Raw genomic sequence first — 21,451 nt, forward strand, 5'->3', positions numbered from 1 at the left:
TTTCAGACCAACATTGCCCGACTTTCTTTGACGGATTCTCTTGCTTCAGTTTTTGCTTATAAGCCGGGAGCAGGAGCACAGCCTGTGGTCAGATTGTGAGCGGGCGATAGAGCGGTAGGCATGTTTGATATTTGTCTAGCAGTAGTCGAGGTTTTAGGGCCTCCGGTGGAGAGCAGGTGACATGTTGGTGGTAACTTGGTAGTACGCTCTGGTCGTGAGCCTGGCACATGACAAGGTTGGGTTTTGCAGTTGTAGTTTCTGGCGGCTCAGTGTATGCAAGTTGGTCCGTCCTGTTTCATTCTTTACAAATGTTTTTGTTGTGGTTTGATACAGCCAAGTGGTTTTCTGGGATATTTCAGAGAGCAGTTAAGAGTCAACCACATTGCTGTGGGTCTGGAGTCTCATATAGGCCAGACCAGGTAAGGATGGCAGATTTCCTTCCCTAAAGGACATTAGCGAACCAGATGTGTTCTTCAAAGATTTCATCACAAACATTGAGATTAGCTTTTTACTTCCAAATTTATTCATCGAAAAAAATTAAATTCAATTTGAACACTTTTATAGAAAATATTTTATTAATGCAGGGTAGCATGGTGGTTAGCATAAATGCTTCACAGCTCCAGGGTCCCAGGTTCGATTCCCCGCTGGGACACTGTCTGTGCGGAGTCTGCACGTTCTCCCCATGTCTGCGTGGGTTTTCTCCGGGTGCTCCGGTTTCCTCCCACAGTCCAAAGATGTGCGGGTTAGGTGGATTGGCCATGCTAAATTGCCCGTAGTGTCCTAATTAAAGTAAGGTTAAGGGGGGGGGGGGTTGTTGGGTTACGGGTATAGGGTGGATACGTGGGTTTGAGTAGGGTGATCATGGCTCGGCACAACATTGAGGGCCGAAGGGCCTGTTCTGTGCTGTACTGTTCTATGTTCTAAGGCATTTATAATGTTCACAATCTTAAACATCAGGTTTCAACAAGAACAAAACAATGTAACCAACACCCGTCCCCAGTAACAAATCCCAGCCAACATGGCTTTCAGAAACAGGGCAACCTGCCCCAGCCCCCTTTCCCCACTGGTTCTCCTGCCCTTACTCGCCCCGGCCCCTCGTGCCTCCTTTTTCCCCCCACCCCCTGCTGACAGAGTAATTTTTCTCGAAGAAGTCGATGAATGGCTGCCACCTTCGGGCAAACCCCTGCAGTGATCCCCTCAAGGCGAATTTAATTTTCTCGAGTCTGAGAAACCCCACCATGTCACTGACCCATACCCCGACTTGGAGACTTCCGAGTCCCTCCACCTAGTAAGATCCTTCTCCGAGGCCACCAGGGAGGCAAAGCCAGGACATCAGCCTCTCTCACCCCCTGGGCTCCCGGGTCTTCCGACACACCAAAAATCGCCACCTCTAGACTCTGCCCCACCCTCACCGTTAAAACTTCTTTTTTTTTTCAAATTTAGTGTACCCAATAATTTTTTTCTCCAAGGGGCAATTTAGTGTGACGAATCCACCTAACCTTCACATCTTTGGGTTGTGAGAGTGAAACCCATGCAGACATGGGGGAGAATATGTAAACTCCACACGGACAGTGACCCAGGGCCGGGATTCGAACCCGGGTCCTCAGCACCGGAGCATATTGAAAACTTCTGACATGACGTCAGCAAACCCCTGCCCGAAACCCCTCAACCTCGGACATGCCCAAAACATATGGACATGGTACACAGGAATCCCCGCACAGCGAACATATCAATCCTCCACCCCCTCAAAGACCCTGCTCATCCTGGCCACCGTCATGCGCGCCCTTAAATTGTATCAGGCTGAGCCTGGCACACGACGAGGATGCATTGACTCGCCTCAGGCCCTCCTCCCCTAATTCGGCCTCCAACTCCCCACCCAATTCTTCTTCCCATTTTTGCTTCATCTCCCCTATCGGGGCTCCCTCCCACTCCATCAGTTCACTGTAGATCTCTGAAACCTTCCCCTCCCTACTCCTGTTCTCGACATCACCATATTCTGTGGACCCTGGTGCGGCAGGTGCGGGAAGGTCAAATTTTGCTTCCACATTAAATCCCTCGCTTGCAGATACCAGAACCCATTCCCACCCGGCAACTCAAATTCCTCCTCCAACTCCTCCAACGCCCTCATGAATAAAAAGATCTCCAAATCTTTCGATTCCCGCCTGCTGCCACGTCCGGAACCCCTCATCCAACCCCCCCCCCCCCCCCCCCCCCCCGGAGCAAATTGGTGATTACCACATATCGGGGCCCACGCTGACCCAACCCCATATGCTGCTTCCACTGTCCCCACACCCTCAGGGCTGCCACTACTACCGGGCTTGTGGCGTACTTGGCTGGCAGAGGTGCCGGTAACAGTGCCCCCAGACTCGTGTCTTTACATGGGGCCGCCTCCACACGCTCCCACACCGATCCCTCCCCGACTTCTTGACATCGTAATATTTGCCGCCCAATAATAATTTATAAAATTCGGAAGAGCCAAACACCCCCCCCCCCCCCCCTCCGCCAATCTCCCCCCCCTCCAACAGCACCTTCTTCAACTGCGGCATTTTACCCCACCCCCCAAACAAATCCTGAGAAATTTGAACTCTTCATAATGAAGGAGCAGGGAAGGTTGATGAAGGGAATGGAGCAGAATGTTTCCCTCTGGATTTTAAGTTTAAGTTTTAAGTTTGAAAAGTACCAATAAAAGGCTGGTGAACAAAATTGAGGCTCATGGAACCGAATAGTTAATGCCCACAATAGTTACTTTGATTTTAAAATATAGCTTAAGGACTGAAAACTGAGTTGTGGGAAACGATTGTTCTTCAGATTGCAGGATGGTAGACAGCGATGCTCCCCAGGGCAAGTGCGAGGATCATTGCTTTTTTAATAAGTATAAATTATTCAATGACCTTGTAATTTTACGGTTGTGCCACCTTGTAGTCGATCCTCATATTAGTGGAAATAGTTTCCATCTTTTCATCCATCCAAGAAAATCCTTTAATCAGCTTTAAAACCTCAATCAGATCACCCCTTGATCCTCTCAATACATGGAGCAAGTCTACAGGCAAGTCTGGCCTATGTAAGTTGACATCACAGGAGGAGGAGGCTACATAAATATCCACATCCTCAATGATGGGGGAGCCCAGCTCCTCAGTGCAAAAGATAAGGTTGAAGCATTTGATACGACACCTGGCCGAATATGCAGTCAATTCCAGTCTCACAGACCCCGAAGTCCCAACATGAACAAATTAACCAATAATTTGTATAAAAGTTCTGAGATCTTTGACCCTTGACTGTTCCAATGACTTACAGGCACCAGATTTTTAAGTAAAACACAATAACTGTTTATTTATAATGACAAGAGAGGAAGGACATGCAATAATTATAATAGAATAATGGCCAATTAATCTATTACTCCCCCTTTTACTGTCCCACCCTCTCTCCAAATCCACACAAGACAGACACACAAGGGGAAGGGAAGGGTAAAATGCTTGGGATTAAAATGGAGGAAAGAGAGGTGTCCTTGTTGCTGATATTGAAATCGTTGTAGTCGGCTATCTTCCCAGGACGCAGAGTACTGAAACCACCTGTTAGATTACTAACGAGGTTCTTCTGGCTGAAACATTCAGGAAGAAACTCTCAGGCTGTGGGATCTCCTCTGAGGAGTCATTTTAACTTGTATTAACCTGGGCTTTCACGCGGAAGATCCATCGCAGGACCGTTTAATTTTGACTTGCTTCCACCTCCACCAGATTAACTATCAGCATCTCTGAGATGAGACTAGAATTCTCCACATGAGAGTTTAAAAAAGATTTTCAAACAATCCACCTTGACTGCAGCTGGTGCTGGGCGGGATTTCCCTGCAGGTTTAACTGGATGTGCATAGAGAAAGACCTTTATTTCATGTCTTTAGAGAGAAATCAGAGCTGTGGCCCTCTGCCTTCTTGATCAAAATGAAAACCAAAAGCAAACACACAGGGCTGGATTCTCCGCACCCCGACGCCAAAATCGTATGCAGCGCCGGAGCGGAGAATCCAGTTTGATCCTGTAATCGAGCACAGCATCGGTTTGGCGAATCTCTGGGCACCGAAAATCAGCGTCACCGTGGGATATGCCGCACCACCAGGGGGCCATTCACAGAGGCCCGCTCAGCAATCCTCCACCCCTGACCGGCCGAGTTCCCGACGGCGTGGAACTATCCTGCTATTGCCGGTCGGGATGCTCGCGTGGTGGCTGCGGACTCTGTGTGATGAATGTCGGAATTTCAGTTATATTGTGTTACAGGTTTTTTTTGCAGTAAGGGTTAAAAACCTGAGTTAGTGTTTGTGTGCAGCATCTGTGGAGAGAATAGGGGTTAACGTTTCAAGTTTGGATGACTCTTTGTCAAAGCTGGAAGGTGCTGCCTAAGGAACATTGGTGAATTCTTGTAGATAGGATACAGTCAGAGAATGGAGGATAGGCAGCAGCGGCGAGGGTCCACCGAGCCTGGCGGGCCAGGGTGACCCTCATCCTTGCCCGTTTCACATAGGGTGTGGCTTCCTCCATCATCTCACCCCCTTCACCTCTGCCCCTAACCAGCCATTTCCACCTCCCAGGGTCTGTGTAAAATTACTCCAGGGTGATGGGACTGTGACAGCACTGTCAGCGGGCCGAAGGCAGGGGGGGTGATGACAACCCGCTGAGCGCTGGTTCTCCTCAATCTATGCCATAGTCAGACTCCTGCCTGTCTGCTGAGTGCTCACTCACACACATCACCTGCACATGGTGTGCCTTGGTTGGAAATCCAGGACCGTCATGTCCGGGGGCTCAGGCAGGGCCGAGGGATTGGTGGTCGGCCCACTTGGCCGAAGAAAATGCCAGGGGCGCCATATTTCTCAGGTGCAACGTTTTTTAATTATGTACATATGTGTCCTCAACTGCCCGAGCGCCCGATGGTGCCATCTCCCCTTACCCACCCTCCCAACACTCCCCCCCCCCCCCCCCCACCCCCAGTGCTCTCTCCGTGATCCTCAGCATTCCATGCTCTACCGCTGCGTCTAGGTGTGTCCCCAGGATGCACATCAGAGGTGGTGACAGCCTGCTGCTTACGCAACCTGATGCTCCCAGTGAGCATCCTCTGGGGCCGGGGCTGGAGGGCCTCAGCCCATTTGCCGGCGGCACATACCCCTCCATGCCATTCTGTTCCGGGGCCTGACTCCAAAACATGCCGTTGGAGGGGACGACGACTCTGGACATTGAACATACAGTGCAGAAGGAGGCCATTTGGCCCATCGAGTCTGCACTGACCCATTACAGCCCTCACTTCCACCTTATCCCCCTAATCCAATCACCCCTCCTAACATTTTGGACACTCAGGGCAATTTAGCATGGCCAATCCACCTAACCTGCACATCTTTGGACATGCTCTGGGCACCCAACAAGGTCCACCTGTGACCAGGACACATCCCCTGGCGAATAGGACAATGCTCTGGGAGTGCCTCGGCAATACTGAGCTGAGACTGGGACATACTCCGTAGCGCCTCAAAGGTCTACCTGGGATTGGGACACGCCCCTCAGCGAGTTGGACAAGTTACCGAGGCCCTCAGCCATGGCCGTCACTGACTGAGCTATGCCATGGACACCTCCACTCATACTGCTGACGTTATGCATCAGGCTCTCCACTGTGGTCTCCACCCCAGCAGTGCCATGTATTGCCAGCGCCATCTCTTGGGATCCATAGCCTCTGGAACCTCTCCAATTAAAGCTATGGACCTGCTGAAGTGTTGATGACATGCCCCTCCGAATCGCATGGCCGCATCCTATCAATTGCATCAACTTCAGGTAAACCCGATCCAGAGGCTCGGCATCTAACCGGGACCCACCTGGGTCCTGGGATCCAGCAGACCTCCGACTGCTTTCTCGCCTGGGCGTTCCACCCTCCACCTGATGTGCATCAGCAACTGTGTGATGCTCACCAGAATGTTCTGCAGAAGCCTGCCCACTACTGTTGCCCACCAAGGTGAGGTGGAGGGTAGGGATGACAGCTGTGCTGTGAATGTGGTGGTCTCCTCTGAGCTCCCCCCCGAGGTGTTATCTTGGGAGGTGGGACTACCCCCGAAGGGCCGGCACCGTCGGATGGATACCCTGCCGGATATTTGGTGAGTGGGAGGGATGGAACATTCTGTATGGCATTAACAACTCACATTTGACAGGAACCCGCTGCCAGAGGAGGTTGTGGAAGCAGATACATTAGCAGCATTCAAAAGGCATCTCGACCAATACATGACAGGATGGGTATAGAGGGATACGGCACTAGGAAGTGCTGAGGGTTTTGGCTAAGGGTGGTATCATGACCAGTACAGGCTTGGAGGGCTGAAGGGCCTGTTTCTGTGCTGTATTGTTCTTTGGCGGATCATGTGGGTGGCGGCCAGTGGATCCTCACCTCTGTGCCATACACCAACGTGTATGTCAATGACCCAACTGTCCGCTGCCACCTCCACGACCTCCAGGGCCCGTTACTCGTAGGGGGTGAGGATTCTAATGTCCAGCACCCCATCGCCTGTCTGGGTCTTCTCCCGTCTGTTGTGGGTCAACATCATCTGCAGGGATACAGACAGGGCATTATGAGCCTCAAGCATCGTTCATCACAAAGTGGGTGTGGTGTGGATGGGTTGGGGGGGTGGAGGGGGCAGGCATGGACTGCACAGCTGGACATGGGTGGGCTGGGGCACGGTATGGTGCTGGGCTGGGGCGGTGCCAAGCGTGTGGCCATCGGGGTGGGGGTGGAGGCTGGAGGGCCTGGAACCAACCCACCTGTGTGGCCCAGGAAGATCATTGAGCTTCTTATGGCACTGGGTGGCGGTCCTCCTGGTGACTCTCCCACAGCTGGTGACACTGCCACTTACTCGCAAGCAACACTGACTGCCCAGTGGCTGACCTCCCAAGCCCCGTCGGGCAACAGGGCATACTGTCTGGTCTTGACCGCATCCAACAACTTGGCCAGTTCAACATCCCCAAATGGTGGGGCTGGTCTCCTCAGTGGCATGGGTCAGTTTAAGTGGTGCTCCCTCTCGCTGGCGGCTCGGTCCTGACAATTCAGCTGGCGGCACCATCATTGATGGCATGAAGCACATGGGGCTTAGTTAAATGGACCAATTAACATTTGGTACTGATGACGGACAAGCCGGGTTACACGTCGGGAAGTACTAGGCTGTTCCCGATCGCTCCCACTAGTAGGAACATTTCCATTAAATCGCACCCATTGTCTCTGTTTTCTTTCTCCAAAAATGAAGGAGTTTACATTTCTCTTCATTAACTTTCATTTGTCACTTGTCTGCCCACTCCACCACTCTGTCTGCCCACTCCACCATCCTGTCTGCCCACTCCACCACTCTGTCTGCCCACTGCACCATCCTGTCTGCCCACTCCATCATCCTGTCTGCCCCCACTGCATCATCCTGTCTGCCCCCACTGCACCATCCTGTCTGCCCACTGCACCATCCTGTCTGCCCACTCCACCACTCTGTATGCCCACTCCACCACCCTGTCTGCCCACTCCACCATCCTGTCTTCCCACTCCCCCACCCTGTCTGCCCACTGCACCACCCTGTCTGCCCACTGCACCACCCTGTCTGCCCACTCCACCATCCTGTCTGCCCACTGCACCACCCTGTCTGCCCACTCCATCATCCTGTCTGCCCACTGCACCATCCTGTCTGCCCACTCCATCATCCTGTCTGCCCACTGCACCATCCTGTCTGCCCACTCCATCATCCTGTCTGCCCACTGCACCATCCTGTCTGCCCACTGCACCATCCTGTCTGCCCACTCCACCACCCTGTCTGCCCACTCCACCATCCTGTCTGCCCACTGCACCATCCTGTCTGCCCACTGCACCATCCTGTCTGCCCACTGCACCATCCTGTCTGCCCACTGCACCACCCTGTCTGCCCATTCCCCACCCTGTCTGCCCACTGCACCATCCTGTCTGCCCACTCCACCACCCTGTCTGCCCACTGCACCACCCTGTCTGCCCATTCCCCATCCTGTCTGCCCACTGCACCACCCTGTCTGCCCATTCCCCACCCTGTCTGCCCACTGCACCATCCTGTCTGCCCACTCCACCACCCTGTCTGCCCGCTCCCCCACCCTGTCTTCCCACTCCACCATCCTGTCTGCCCACTCCACCACCCTGTCTGCCCACTGCACCATCCTGTCTGCCCACTCCACCACCCTGTCTGCCCACTGCACCATCCTGTCTGCCCACTCCACCACCCTGTCTGCCCACTGCACCATCCTGTCTGCCCATTCCCCACCCTGTCTGCCCACTCCACCACCCTGTCTGCCCACTCCACCATCCTGTCTGCCCACTCCACCACCCTGTCTGCCCACTCCCCCACCCTGTCTTCCCACTCCACCACCCTGTCTGCCCACTCCACCACCCTGTCTGCCCACTCCACCATCCTGTCTGCCCACTGCACCATCCTGTCTGCCCACTCCACCACCCTGTCTGCCCACTGCACCATCCTGTCTGCCCACTCCACCACCCTGTCTGCCCACTGCACCATCCTGTCTGCCCACTCCACCATCCTGTCTGCCCACTCCCCCACCCTGTCTGCCCACTGCACCATCCTGTCTGCCCACTGCACCATCCTGTCTGCCCACTGCACCATCCTGTCTGCCCACTGCACCATCCTGTCTGCCCACTGCACCATCCTGTCTGCCCACTCCACCATCCTGTCTGCCCACTGCACCACCCTGTCTGCCCACTGCACCACCCTGTCTGCCCACTGCACCATCCTGTCTGCCCACTGCACCATCCTGTCTGCCCACTCCACCATCCTGTCTGCCCACTGCACCATCCTGTCTGCCCACTCCACCATCCTGTCTGCCCACTGCACCACCCTGTCTGCCCACTCCACCACCCTGTCTGCCCACTCCACCACCCTGTCTGCCCACTGCACCATCCTGTCTGCCCACTGCACCATCCTGTCTGCCCACTCCACCATCCTGTCTGCCCACTGCACCATCCTGTCTGCCCACTCCACCACCCTGTCTGCCCACTGCACCACCCTGACTGCCCACTGCACCATCCTGTCTGCCCATTCCCCATCCTGTCTGCCCACTGCACCACCCTGTCTGCCCACTCCACCACCCTGTCTGCCCACTCCACCACCCTGTCTGCCCACTGCACCATCCTGTCTGCCCACTGCACCACCCTGTCTGCCCACTCCCCCACCCTGTCTTCCCACTCCCCCACCCTGTCTGCCCACTCCACCACCCTGTCTGCCCACTGCACCATCCTGTCTGCCCATTCCCCACCCTGTCTGCCCACTGCACCACCCTGTCTGCCCACTGCACCATCCTGTCTGCCCATTCCCCATCCTGTCTGCCCACTCCACCATCCTGTCTGCCCACTGCACCACCCTGTCTGCCCACTCCCCATCCTGTCTGCCCATTCCCCACTGTCTGCCCACTCCCCCACCCTGTCTGCCCACTCCACCATCCTGTCTGCCCATTCCACCATCCTGTCTGCCCACTGCACCATCCTGTCTGCCCCACTGCACCATCCTGTCTGCCCACTGCACCATCCTGTCTGCCCCACTGCACCATCCTGTCTGCCCATTCCCCACTCTGTCTGCCCATTCCCCACTCTGTCTGCCCACTCCCCCACCCTGTCTGCCCACTCCCCCACCCTGTCTGCCCACTCCACCATCCTGTCTGCCCATTCCACCATCCTGTCTGCCCCACTGCACCATCCTGTCTGCCCATTCCCCACTCTGTCTGCCCACTCCCCCACTCTGTCTGCCCACTCCACCATCCTGTCTGCCCACTGCACCATCCTGTCTGCCCATTCCCCACTCTGTCTGCCCACTCCCCCACTCTGTCTGCCCACTCCACCACCCTGTCTGCCCACTGCACCATCCTGTCTGCCCACTCCACCATCCTGTCTGCCCACTCCACCATCCTGTCTGCCCACTCCACCATCCTGTCTGCCCACTGCACCATCCTGTCTGCCCACTGCACCATCCTGTCTGCCCATTCCACCATCCTGTCTGCCCACTGCACCATCCTGTCTGCCCACTGCACCATCCTGTCTGCCCACTCCACCATCCTGTCTGCCCCCACGCCACCATCCTGTCTGCCCACTGCACCATCCTGTCTGCCCACTGCACCATCCTGTCTGCCTACTGCACCATCCTGTCTGCCCACTGCACCATCCTGTCTGCCCACTGCACCATCCTGTCTGCCCACTCCACCATCCTGTCTGCCCACTGCACCACCCTGTCTGCCCACTGCACCATCCTGTCTGCCCCCATGCCACCATCCTGTCTGCCCATTCCTCATCCTGTCTGCCCATTCCCCATCCTGTCTACCCACTGCACCATCCTGTCTGCCCACTGCACCCACTGCACCATCCTGTCTGCCCCCACGCCACCATCCTGTCTGCCCACTGCCCCACCCTGTCTGCCCACTGCACCATGCTGTCTGCTCACTCCACCATCCTGTCTGCCCACTGCACCATCCTGTCTGCCCACTGCACCATCCTGTCTGCCCACTGCACCACCCTGTCTGCCCACTCCACCATCCTGTCTGCCCACTGCACCATCCTGTCTGCCCACTGCACCATCCTGTCTGCCCACTGCACCATCCTGTCTGCCCACTCCACCATCCTGTCTGCCCCCACGCCACCATCCTGTCTGCCCACTACACCATCCTGTCTGCCCACTGCACCACCCTGTCTGCCCACTGCACCATCCTGTCTGCCCACTGCACCATCCTGTCTGCCCACTGCACCATCCTGTCTGCCCACTGCACCATCCTGTCTGCCCACTGCACCACCCTGTCTGCCCACTGCACCATCCTGTCTGCCCACTGCACCATCCTGTCTGCCCACTGCACCATCCTGTCTGCCCACTGCACCACCCTGTCTGCCCACTGCACCATCCTGTCTGCCCACTCCACCACTCTGCCCACTGCACCATCCTGTCTGCCCACTGCACCATCCTGTCTGCCCACTCCACCACCCTGTCTGCCCACTGCACCACCCTGTCTGCCCACTGCACCACCCTGTCTGCCCATTCCCCATCCTGTCTGCCCACTGCACCACCCTGTCTGCCCACTGCACCATCCTGTCTGCCCATTCCCCACCCTGTCTGCCCACTGCACCATCCTGTCTGCCCATTCCCCACCCTGTCTGCCCACTGCACCACCCTGTCTGCCCATTCCCCACCCTGTCTGCCCACTGCACCATCCTGTCTGCCCACTGCACCATCCTGTCTGCCCACGGCACCACCCTGTCTGCCCACTGCACCACCCTGTCTGCCCACTCCACCATCCTGTCTGCCCACTCCACCATCCTGTCTGCCCACTCCACCATCCTGTCTGCCCACTGCACCACCCTGTCTGCCCACTGCACCATCCTGTCTGCCCACTGCACCACCCTGTCTGCCCACTGCACCATCCTGTCTGCCCACTCCACCATCCTGTCTGCCCACTCCACCATCCTGTCTGCCCACTGCACCATCCTGTCTGCCCACTGCACCATCCTGTCTGCCCACTGCACCACCCTGTCTGCCCACTCCACCATCCTGTCTGCCCACTCCACCATCCTGTCTGCCCACTCCACCATCCTGTCTGCCCACTCCACCATCCTGTCTGCCCACTGCACCATCCTGTCTGCCCACTGCACCATCCTGTCTGCCCACTGCACCACCCTGTCTGCCCACGGCACCACCCTGTCTGCCCACTCCACCACCCTGTCTGCCCACTGCACCATCCTGTCTGCCCACTGCACCATCCTGTCTGCCCACTCCACCATCCTGTCTGCCCACTCCACCATCCTGTCTGCCCACTGCACCATCCTGTCTGCCCACTGCACCATCCTGTCTGCCCACTGCACCATCCTGTCTGCCCACTCCACCATCCTGTCTGCCCACTGCACCATCCTGTCTGCCCACTGCACCACCCTGTCTGCCCACTGCACCATCCTGTCTGCCCACTGCACCTCCCTGTCTGCCCACTCCATCATCCTGTCAATATTCTTTTTGAAGTTCTGCATTAGTCTCCTCCCAGTTTACAATGTTTCTAAGTTTCAGATCATCTATAAATTCTGAAATTGTGCCCTATAGACTAAAGTCGAGGTCATTAATAAATTTCAGGAAATGCAGGAGACATCTATCTCTGTGATTTGCCTGCAGATTAGATTTCCTCAATACTGCACCGAGTATCAACCTTAGCTTCTGCGCTCAGGCCCTGGAGTTGGTCTTGAACCCAGAGCCTTGTGATTCAGAGGCAAGAAACATGGCTGCGGGACTGAATGGCCTCCTCCTGTTCCTGTGTAACAGGCACAAAGGGACTGAATGGCCTCCGCCTGTTCCTGTGTAACAGGCACAAAGGGACTGAATGGCCTTCGAAAGCTTTTTATCTTCAGAACAGCTCCTTCCATCAATATTTCAGCGTTTGATTGGAGTGAAATACCCTTTTATAAAAAGAACTGTTCAAGCTCATTAAGATGATGGGAGTCACCATGGTGACTGTGATAATTGGTTCTATAATGGTGGTGCTGCAAATTGCCATGGTGACTGATGGTGTTTAACATACTGGCTGCTTGTTCTACAGAAACGGTGGGACATCATGGCTGGCGGTGTCCTCGGCTGCACACTCCTGCTGATCACATTGAACACTGCAGTGACCATCAAACCCGCCTGCAGGATTCGCATCACAGAACAAGGACTGAGACTCAGTAAGATCCTCTAGAGAATCCTGGGCCAAGGGTGTTGCTTTTCCTCAAATAAACACAAGATTATTTTAAAATGGTTTCAGTGATTAAAACAATGCAAAGTTGGAAAGGTGAGGGAGAGAGACCTGTCCCTTTACATCCAGCCACTCTGCATCACCCTGCAGGTGTTGGCAGGCTGATAAGGAGAGTTTGCAGGGAGCCATCTTGTGAATAACCTCCCGTCCTGTAACATCATGAGTGGAAAATCCACCCACAGTTCCCTTTGTCAGATGGGTGAAACAACACAATACCTCAGGAGATGCTTCATCACATCCCCACCCCTCACACAGAAACACACATCTCAGCACACACCTTATGCACAGTTCCTGCACCTTCACACATAGGCACACCTTGAGATCCTGCACACACAGATAGGGCGGGATTCTCTGATTTAGGACTGAGTTTAGGAGGAACCTCTTCACCCAAAGGGTTTTGTATCTATGGAATTCCTTGCCCAGTGAAGCAGTAGAGGCTCCTTCATTAAATGTTTTTAAGGTAAAGATAGATAGTTTTTTGAAGAATAAAGGGATTAAGGGTTATGGTGTTCGGGCCGGAAAGTGGAGCTGAGTCCACAAAAGTTCAGCCATGATCTCATTGAATGGCGGAGCAGGCTCAAGGGGCCAGATGGCCTACTCCTGCTCCTAGTTCTTATGTTCTTATGAAACTAAAAAAACACAGACACACCCAGGCTTTTCTCAAAGTGAAACTAAAAAGCAGAGCCAGAGCTCAGCTCCACCTACACTCTGACATCACTGCAGTAACATGAGCAGACAAACATTTCTTAAAGTGACATTCTCATGACACCCACATCATCCCAATTTGGGGCATACACATTTACCAACACTACCGGTGGCCCTTCCAATACCCCGCTCACAATCACATATCTCCCACCAAAATCCCTCACCTGCATCAAACTCACAAATCCCATTTTTTTGCTCATTAAAATCGCCACGTCCCTCGATTTCAAATCAAACCCAGAGTGAAAAACCTGCCCGATTCACCCCTTCCTTAACCTAACCTGGTCCTTCACACGGAGGTGTGTCTCCTGCAGAAAGATCACCACCGCTGGGGTGCGCGAACACCCGCCACTTTTTAACCGGCCCATTCAGTCCCCGGACGTTCCACGTTACCAACCTTATCGGAGGCTTGTGCCTCCAATCCCCTCTACCGTCTGTCATCTTCCCCACTTAACTCCCACCCGTTTAATTCCACTCTGTACCTAGCCCATCCCAGAATGCCCTTTAACCATGTCATCTCTCACCCCCTGCCGCGTCGCAGAAACCCCCCCCCCTCGCTTTTCCCCTTCTTCCCCCCCACTTCCTCTACCCCCCTCCCTTCCCCCCCCCCCCCCCCCCCCACCCCCCCCCCCCCCTCTCTCCACATTTAGTCACTTTTTCGGACCCTGTGGAGTTTCTCTCTGGACCAGCCCATCACTGGGGAGCTGAACTCGCTGGCCACACCGGCTTCTCACAGATTGGGCCATCATTTTGAAAAGGGGCCCCGATATCTAAGTGAGCTTGAGAGGCCCCCACACTCCCCACCCAGGGGAATGTCCCCCCCCCACCCCCCACACACACATGGGCACTACCCCACAAACCCCCCAAGTGAGGACACCCCACGATGGGGTCACTGAGGGCTCACTTTTCAGGCCTTCCCACCCTTCGCGGGGCCACCCTGGGAAGCCAAGGGGGGGCCTCGCCCGGCATCTCTGGCCGCGTCCCGCTCCAATTTCAGTGAGGCACGTCCGATAGATCGCACCCCATGTCCCTATTTGTTTGTGCAATCACTCCTGGAGCGAGGTATCCTTTCCTCACAGCTTTACACAGGTTTCTGTCCAGTATCCTAGTGTCTGTTGGGGTCTGGTCTGGGATCATAATAACACACTGGGCACGATTTAACTAAATGGGAACAAAGTCTCATAGCCAGCGTGTTTCTAGGGCTCGCGACACGAGAAACACCGGTATATAAAATGTCACTCACATTTGGTAATGGGCCTCAGCGCAGAACGTGCAGCTGAGGTCGCACATAGCCCCCTTTTGTCAAAAATCCTCAGTGTTGTCAAAGTTCGGGGCGCCATTTTAAAATGGCATCCCGATCTCCGAACCGCCTGAAATGCCCCCACCCTCCCCAACACCCACACGGCGCATCCCCGGCCCAATCGTACTGGTGTAAAATGTCAGGTTGGCACCTTGGCAGTGATGACCTGGCACCCTGCCAGTGTCAGGCTGTTCCCCCAAAGCTGGCACTGCCAGAATGCCAGGCTAGCAGTGCTAGGGTGCCCAGGTGGCACCAGTGCCACTTTGTCTAAAGGTCACACACCTGGGGGCCTTCAATCCCCTGGGAGACTCCCATGAGTGCCATTCTGTCTGCTCCCCGAGTGTGGAGACCAGTCCTGAACGGCTCTCACCCGCGGTCTCCATGGGGAAGGGCATAGATCCCACGCCTCAGGTACCTCGGGAAAAGCACATGAAAGTGAGACTAGCTGCCGCTTTAATATGCAACATTGAAGGGCAGCACGGTGGCACAGTGGTTAGCATTGCTGCCTACGGCGCTGAGGACCCGGGTTCGAATCCCGGCCCTGGATCACTGTCCGTGTGGAGTTTGCACATTCTCCCCGTGTCTGCGTGGGTTTCGCCCCCACAGCCCAAAGATGTGCAGGGTAGGTGAATTGGCCATGCTAAATTGCCCCTTAATTGGAAAAAATTATTGGGTACTCTAAATTTATTTAAAAAAATAAAAATAATATGCAACATTGCAAAAACGTTTAGGCAGATCTACATATTAAAGCATTTTATTCATTGTGGGCTGGGTTCACATTGCATCGTCTCTTGACATCGCGTTAGATCTCCCGGCTTTTATCAGCCATGCTGCGCTGCAGTGAGTTGCTTTTCGAGAGCTGCATGACTGTTCGATCGCACCCACTCTCTTACACACACGGGACAGAATTTAATGGAAAACATTCTACATTCATTTGTGGTGGGTTTTTCAGGGAGTTTCCCGCCTGCTCTGCTGGCGAGTAACATACCGCTATCAAATGACATTTGGGGTGCAATCTTCCCAAAAGGGAGCAAAGTCCCCCAGTGAGCACGTTTAGCATTGGGTGTTTCCTGGCTGTCGCAGTGCCGAGGAACACATAGCTATTCAATGTGACTCCCTTTGAATAAGCGACCTGAATGGGAAGGGAAGATTGAGGCTGGACATAGCTCCGTTTTTACAACGGGGAGCTTTGCTCGCCGGAACTCCCTGTAGTAGCAAGAGAACGAGGCGCCATTTCCATCTCCAAAGCCGCCAAAAGAATCCCTAATCTCACCCCCAGCCCGAACGCAATATGGGAGGGTCCCTGGGGCCCCCCTGCACCTACCCCCCCCCCCCCCCCCCCCCCCCCCCCCCCAACACTCATGCGGGGGTACCCGACGTTTAGTTTCCCTGAGGCTTTGGGATTCAATCCCTTTGCCTCGGGCAATTGCCGTTTAGTACTGGTCCCCACCAGATGAAACGGCATTGGTGGAGGTCTCCAAGGGGATCAGTGCCCTGGCACTGCTGGGGCCACCCAGGTACCCTGGCACTGCCAGGGTGCTAGGTGTCAGGCTGGCAGTGCTGCTGCTAGCTTGGCAGTGCCACCAGTGCATTTTGGCTGTGCCAGGGTAGCAATACCAAGGTGCCTGCGCTCCGGAGGGAGGGGGGGGGGGGGCACAGTGAGCAGGTAGCAAACTGGCACTATTCCAGCCACCCAGGGGTCTCTGATTGCCCGGGAGACACCCGGATGCGTTCCGCCTGGTCCTCGTTTGTGTACTGAATGGTGACCGGCTGCAGCCTAGCAGGGGAGGCCGGTAGGTCCCGGGTGAGCTCGCCTAAGTAGGTTTAATTAGGGCGGCATAGTAGCACAGTGGTTAGCACTGTTGCTTCACAGCACCAGGGTCCCAATTCCCGGCTCCCTTCCACACAGCACTATGAATATACCTACACCACATGGACTATGTCAAGAAGGCGATTTGCCACCACCTTCTCAAAGGCAATAAGGAATGGGTAATTAATGACCAGTTCCTTGAGTGAATTAACGAAAAACTCAGCTCTTGCACCAAGACAATGGCCTGAAATTTCATTGACGAATTGGGCAGCAAGCGTCAGGAAAATTCCCGGTTCTGCCTGCCTGCTTAAGAGAAAGTATCTGCAAAGGTGGGATCTTCATTTCCGGGAGAGGGTGGGTGTGGGATAGAGCTGGGTCAGCTGACCAGGGAAGAAATTCAAATGCAGACAGATGGACTGCTGGGTGCTGGGGCAGGCTGTTTATAATGCCCGCCTCAGTACTGTGGGCCTTTGTCCCTGTTGAAATATAAATCAAAGACTCTCCAGCCCACACCCCTTCAACACCTATACACCCCATGCCCCATCCCTGCTACTTCTTGCCCCCAACCATCCCCATGGCTCCTCATTCCCAACACACCACCCTCTGGCGTTCCACTCTTCCCCCATTCCCCCCCCCCCCCCCACCCCCGTGGCCCCCATGCCACGCTATTGCAATTCCATGTCCATTGACCCACTGTACACCGTTCAGAGCCAATGACTACATACAACGAACGTGTAAACAAGCTTTTTTTTAAAAAGTAATTCACTCATAACTTTCTACTTTGTTAAAAAAGTAATTTAATTTAGGGAGAAATAAAAGTGTTAATAATCTAGATCCTTTAAAATATTAATAACAAACACCACAGCCCCTTGATGCCACAATTTGTGCAAACAAACATTGTGAAATTGACAACAGAGATTAGGGAGATTAGGGAACCTGAGCTGTCAATCAAGCAATGTTTTCTCTGGGATACAGCTGTTTCAACAAGAATAATGGTTGCCTGGGCTCTCAGCCAGGTTTGGTGTATACAACCTTTATCCATATATATGTATATATACACATACACACACCGCATGCATTTGCACATATACGCAAACATACACATACATTCAAACGCATGCACACAGACATTTATAAATACAGTCATGTATGCACAAACAGGCAGACACATACACATACAGACAGATGCACACACACACATATAGACAGAAATACACATACAAGGGCAGCACGGTGGCGCAGTGGTTAGCATTGCTGCTCACGACACTGAGGTCCCAGGTTCGATCCTGGCTCTGGGTCACTGTCTGTGTGGAGTTTGCACATTCTCCCTGTGTTTGTGTGGGTTTCACTCCCAAAACCCAAAGATGTGCAGGGTAGGTGGATTGGCCATGCTAAATTGTCCCTTACTTGGAAAAAATGAATTGGGTACGCTAAATTTATTTAAAAAAAGAAATACACACACATACATGCTCACAGACACATTGATATTCACACACACATACATAGCAGATGCATACACATATACACACATACACATACATGCATACACATACATGCATACACACACAACATACACACATAGAGATTATTACTGGCTGAGTAAGGTTCCCTTCATTTCTAATTGCAGTAAATTGTGTAAATGTGAATAAAATAATTCAGGGCAAATACTTTGTCATAAACTAAGTGACTATAATCAAAAAACTCTTCTGAATATGTTTCTATTCTCTGAAGTTCGATCTGAAGGACTGAGGTTTGTTGCTGAAGAGCTAGAAAATATCGCCATAGCGGATTTATCTGGGAAGGAAGGACCATTTCACTATTCTATCACTGGGTAAGGAGCTGCTGCATGTTTTTAACATTTAAACATTTTATACATAAAACAAAACATCACAAAGCAAAAAGAATAACAGAAGAACCCCTCCCCTCTCCATCAACCTCTACATATATGACATGAGAAACAACCCCCTCTTAAGCAGCTGACGGTAACCAATTCTTTACAGTGAAGAATACACAGACACCATCTCTTGTGGAACCCTACAGTTGCCCCCCTCAAGGTGAACTTCACCTTCTCAAGATACAGAAAGTCCATCAGGTCCCCCGGCCACATTGAGACACAGTTGGAGAAGTTGACTTCCAGCCTAACAGGACCCGCCTGCGAGCGATCAGCAAGGCAAAGGCTAAAATATCCACCTCGCCCCTGTTTGCAACTTCGGCAGCTCTGACACTCCAAATAAGGCCCCAGGGGCTGGTTCCAAGCCCCAGTGCAAAATCACCGACATGGTGCTGAAATACTGCCTCCAAAATTTCTCTGGGCAGGTCCGGAACATGTGTACATGATTGGCTGGACCTCTCCCACACCGCTCTCAAATTCCTCAACCCCTCAAACAACTGGCTCATCCTTGACCTTGTCAGGTGTGCACTGTGCAACCCCTTTAATTGTATTAACCACAGTCTCGCACATGAGTTTGAGGCATTAACCCTCCGTAACATCTCACAACACACATCACATCAGTGGCATCCTGATCTTGTCTTGGCCGCAACCGCTTCCAATGACGCCATTTGCGTTTGATAAGGTTCCCCACGGTAGGCTATTGCAGAAAATACAGAGGCATGGGATTCAGGGTGATTTAGCAGTTTGGATCAGAAATTGGCTAGTTGATAGAAGACAAAGAGTGGTGGTTGATGGGAAATGCTCTGACTGGTGTCCAGTTACTAGTGGTGTGCCACAAGGATCTGTTTTGGGGCCGTTGCTGTTTGTCATTTTTATAAATGACCTGGAGGAGGGCGTAGAAGGATGGGTGAGTAAATTTGCAGATGAAATGAAAATGAAAATCGCTTATTGTCACGGGTAGGCTTCAATGAAATTACTGTGAAAATCCCCTAGTCGCCACATTCCGGCGCCTACCCGGGGAGGCTGGTACGGGAATCGAACCGTGCTGCTGGCCTGCTTGGTCTGCTTTAAAAGCCAGCGATTTAGCTCAGTGAGCTAAACCAGCCCCTAAACCAGACACTAAAGTCGGTGGAGTTGTGGACAGTGCAGAAGGATGTTACAAGTTACAGAGGGTCATAGATAAGCTGCAGAGCTGGGCTGACAGGTGGCAAATGGAGTTTAATGCAGAAAAGTGTGAGGTGATTCATTTTGGAAGGAATAACAGGAAGGTAGACTACTGGGCTAATGGTAAGATTCTTGGTAGTGTGGACGAGCCGAGAGATCTCGGTGTCCATGTCCATAGATCCCTGAAAGTTGCCACCCAGGTTGAGAGGGTTGTTAAGAAGGCGTACGGTGTGTTAGCTTTTATTGGTAGAGGAATTGAGTTTTGGAGCCATGAGGTCATGTTGCAGTTCTACAAAACTCTGGTGCGGCCGCATTTGGAGTATTGTGTGCAGTTCTGGTCGCCACATTATAGGAAGGATGTGGAAGCATTGGAAAGGGTACAGAGGAGATTTACAAGAATGTTGCCTGGTATGGAGGGAAGATCATATGAGGAAAGGCTTAAGGACTTGAAGCTGTTTTCGTTAGAGAGAAGAAGGTTAAGAGGGGACTTAATTGAGGCATACAAGATGATCAGAGGATTAGATAGGGTGGACATCGAGAGCCTTTTTCCTCGGATGGTGATGTCCAGCACGAGTGGACATAGCTTTAAATTGAGGGGAGATAGATATAGGACAGATGTCAGAGGTAGGTTCTTTACTCAGAGAGTAGTAAGAGCGTGGAATGCCCTGACTGCAACAGTAGTGGACTCGCCAACACTAAACGTATTCAAATGGTCATTGGATAGGCATATGGACGATAAGGGAATAGTGTAGAGGGGCTTTAGAAGGGTTTCACAGGACGGTGCAACATCGTGGGCCGAAGGGCCTGTACTGCGCTGTAATGTTCTATGTTCTATATCCTTCTCCAGAATCCTCCCATAAATCGCCGAGGTGACCCCGCCTCCAACCCCAACACCGAAAAAATGCCCTCCAACAACAAGGAAGGCGGTGTCACTGGAAACGTCAGGAAAACCTTCCTTGCAAAATCCTGCATATACCTAAAGGCCTCCCACTGTGAAATCCCGAACTTCTCCGTCTAATCTTCCAAATTCGCCAAACCACCCTTCCAAGAATAAATCCTTCATTTCCATTCCCTCCTGCTCCTCCCATCCCCGAAACCTAGCATCCAATCTCGCAGGCTCAAAATCGGCATCAGCTTCGACCCTGCCCCAACCATATCTTCAGCCTGGCCACCACCACCACCGAATTACCCAAATATTTCCCATCGGCAGAAACGTTGCCATTGCCAGCGCCCAAACCCCCGACCCCCTACAAGAACCTGCCTCAATCCTCACCCACATCACCTCCAGCTCCCTACCCCAGCCCTGCACCTTCTCAGCGTTTGCGCCCAATGGTAATACAACAGATTTGGCAGAGCCAAACCCCCTGACTGTCTCCCTCTCTGAAGCATTGTCTTCCGAATCCTCGCTACCTCACCTGCCGAGAGAAACGACAAAATCAACCGTTCCATCGTCCTTGCTTTCGGCAAGAAGACTGGCAAACACTCAAATAAAAATACAAACCGCAGCAAAACATTCATCTTTGCCGCCTGCACCCAGCCTGCTAATAATGGGGGAGGGACGCTGCCTCACCTCAACAAATCAGCCTTGGCCCTGCCCACCAGGCTCCAAAATTCAATTTACTGAGCTGGGCCCAGTCCCGAACCACCTGCACTCCCAGATACCTGAAATGAGTAGTCACTACCCAAAATAGCAGCTCCTGCTGTGAGACCAAAAAGCACACGATATTCTGCAATTTCAATTTATATCCTGAAAAAACACCAAATCGCTTAAGCAGCTCCATTATATCTCCCACCGTAGGAAACGAGT

General features: G+C 53.1%; 1 protein-coding gene across 9 annotated transcripts in view; it reads left to right on the plus strand.

Moving 5' to 3' along the window:
- Window positions 1–21,451, plus strand: part of LOC119969356 (phospholipid transfer protein) — a 268,237-nt gene that overhangs the window by 139,854 nt on the left and 106,932 nt on the right. For all 9 annotated transcript variants that reach the window (XM_038802893.1, XM_038802891.1, XM_038802887.1 and 6 more), the window contains 2 exons: window positions 12,583–12,706; window positions 18,321–18,420. In XM_038802893.1, coding sequence (XP_038658821.1) covers window positions 12,598–12,706; window positions 18,321–18,420 — 209 coding nt within the window. In that variant the 5' untranslated portion in view covers window positions 12,583–12,597. The remainder of the gene's footprint in view (window positions 1–12,582; window positions 12,707–18,320; window positions 18,421–21,451) is intronic.

Source organism: Scyliorhinus canicula, chromosome 7 (assembly GCF_902713615.1).
Source record: "Scyliorhinus canicula chromosome 7, sScyCan1.1, whole genome shotgun sequence".
NCBI classification, from domain to species: domain Eukaryota; kingdom Metazoa; phylum Chordata; class Chondrichthyes; order Carcharhiniformes; family Scyliorhinidae; genus Scyliorhinus; species Scyliorhinus canicula.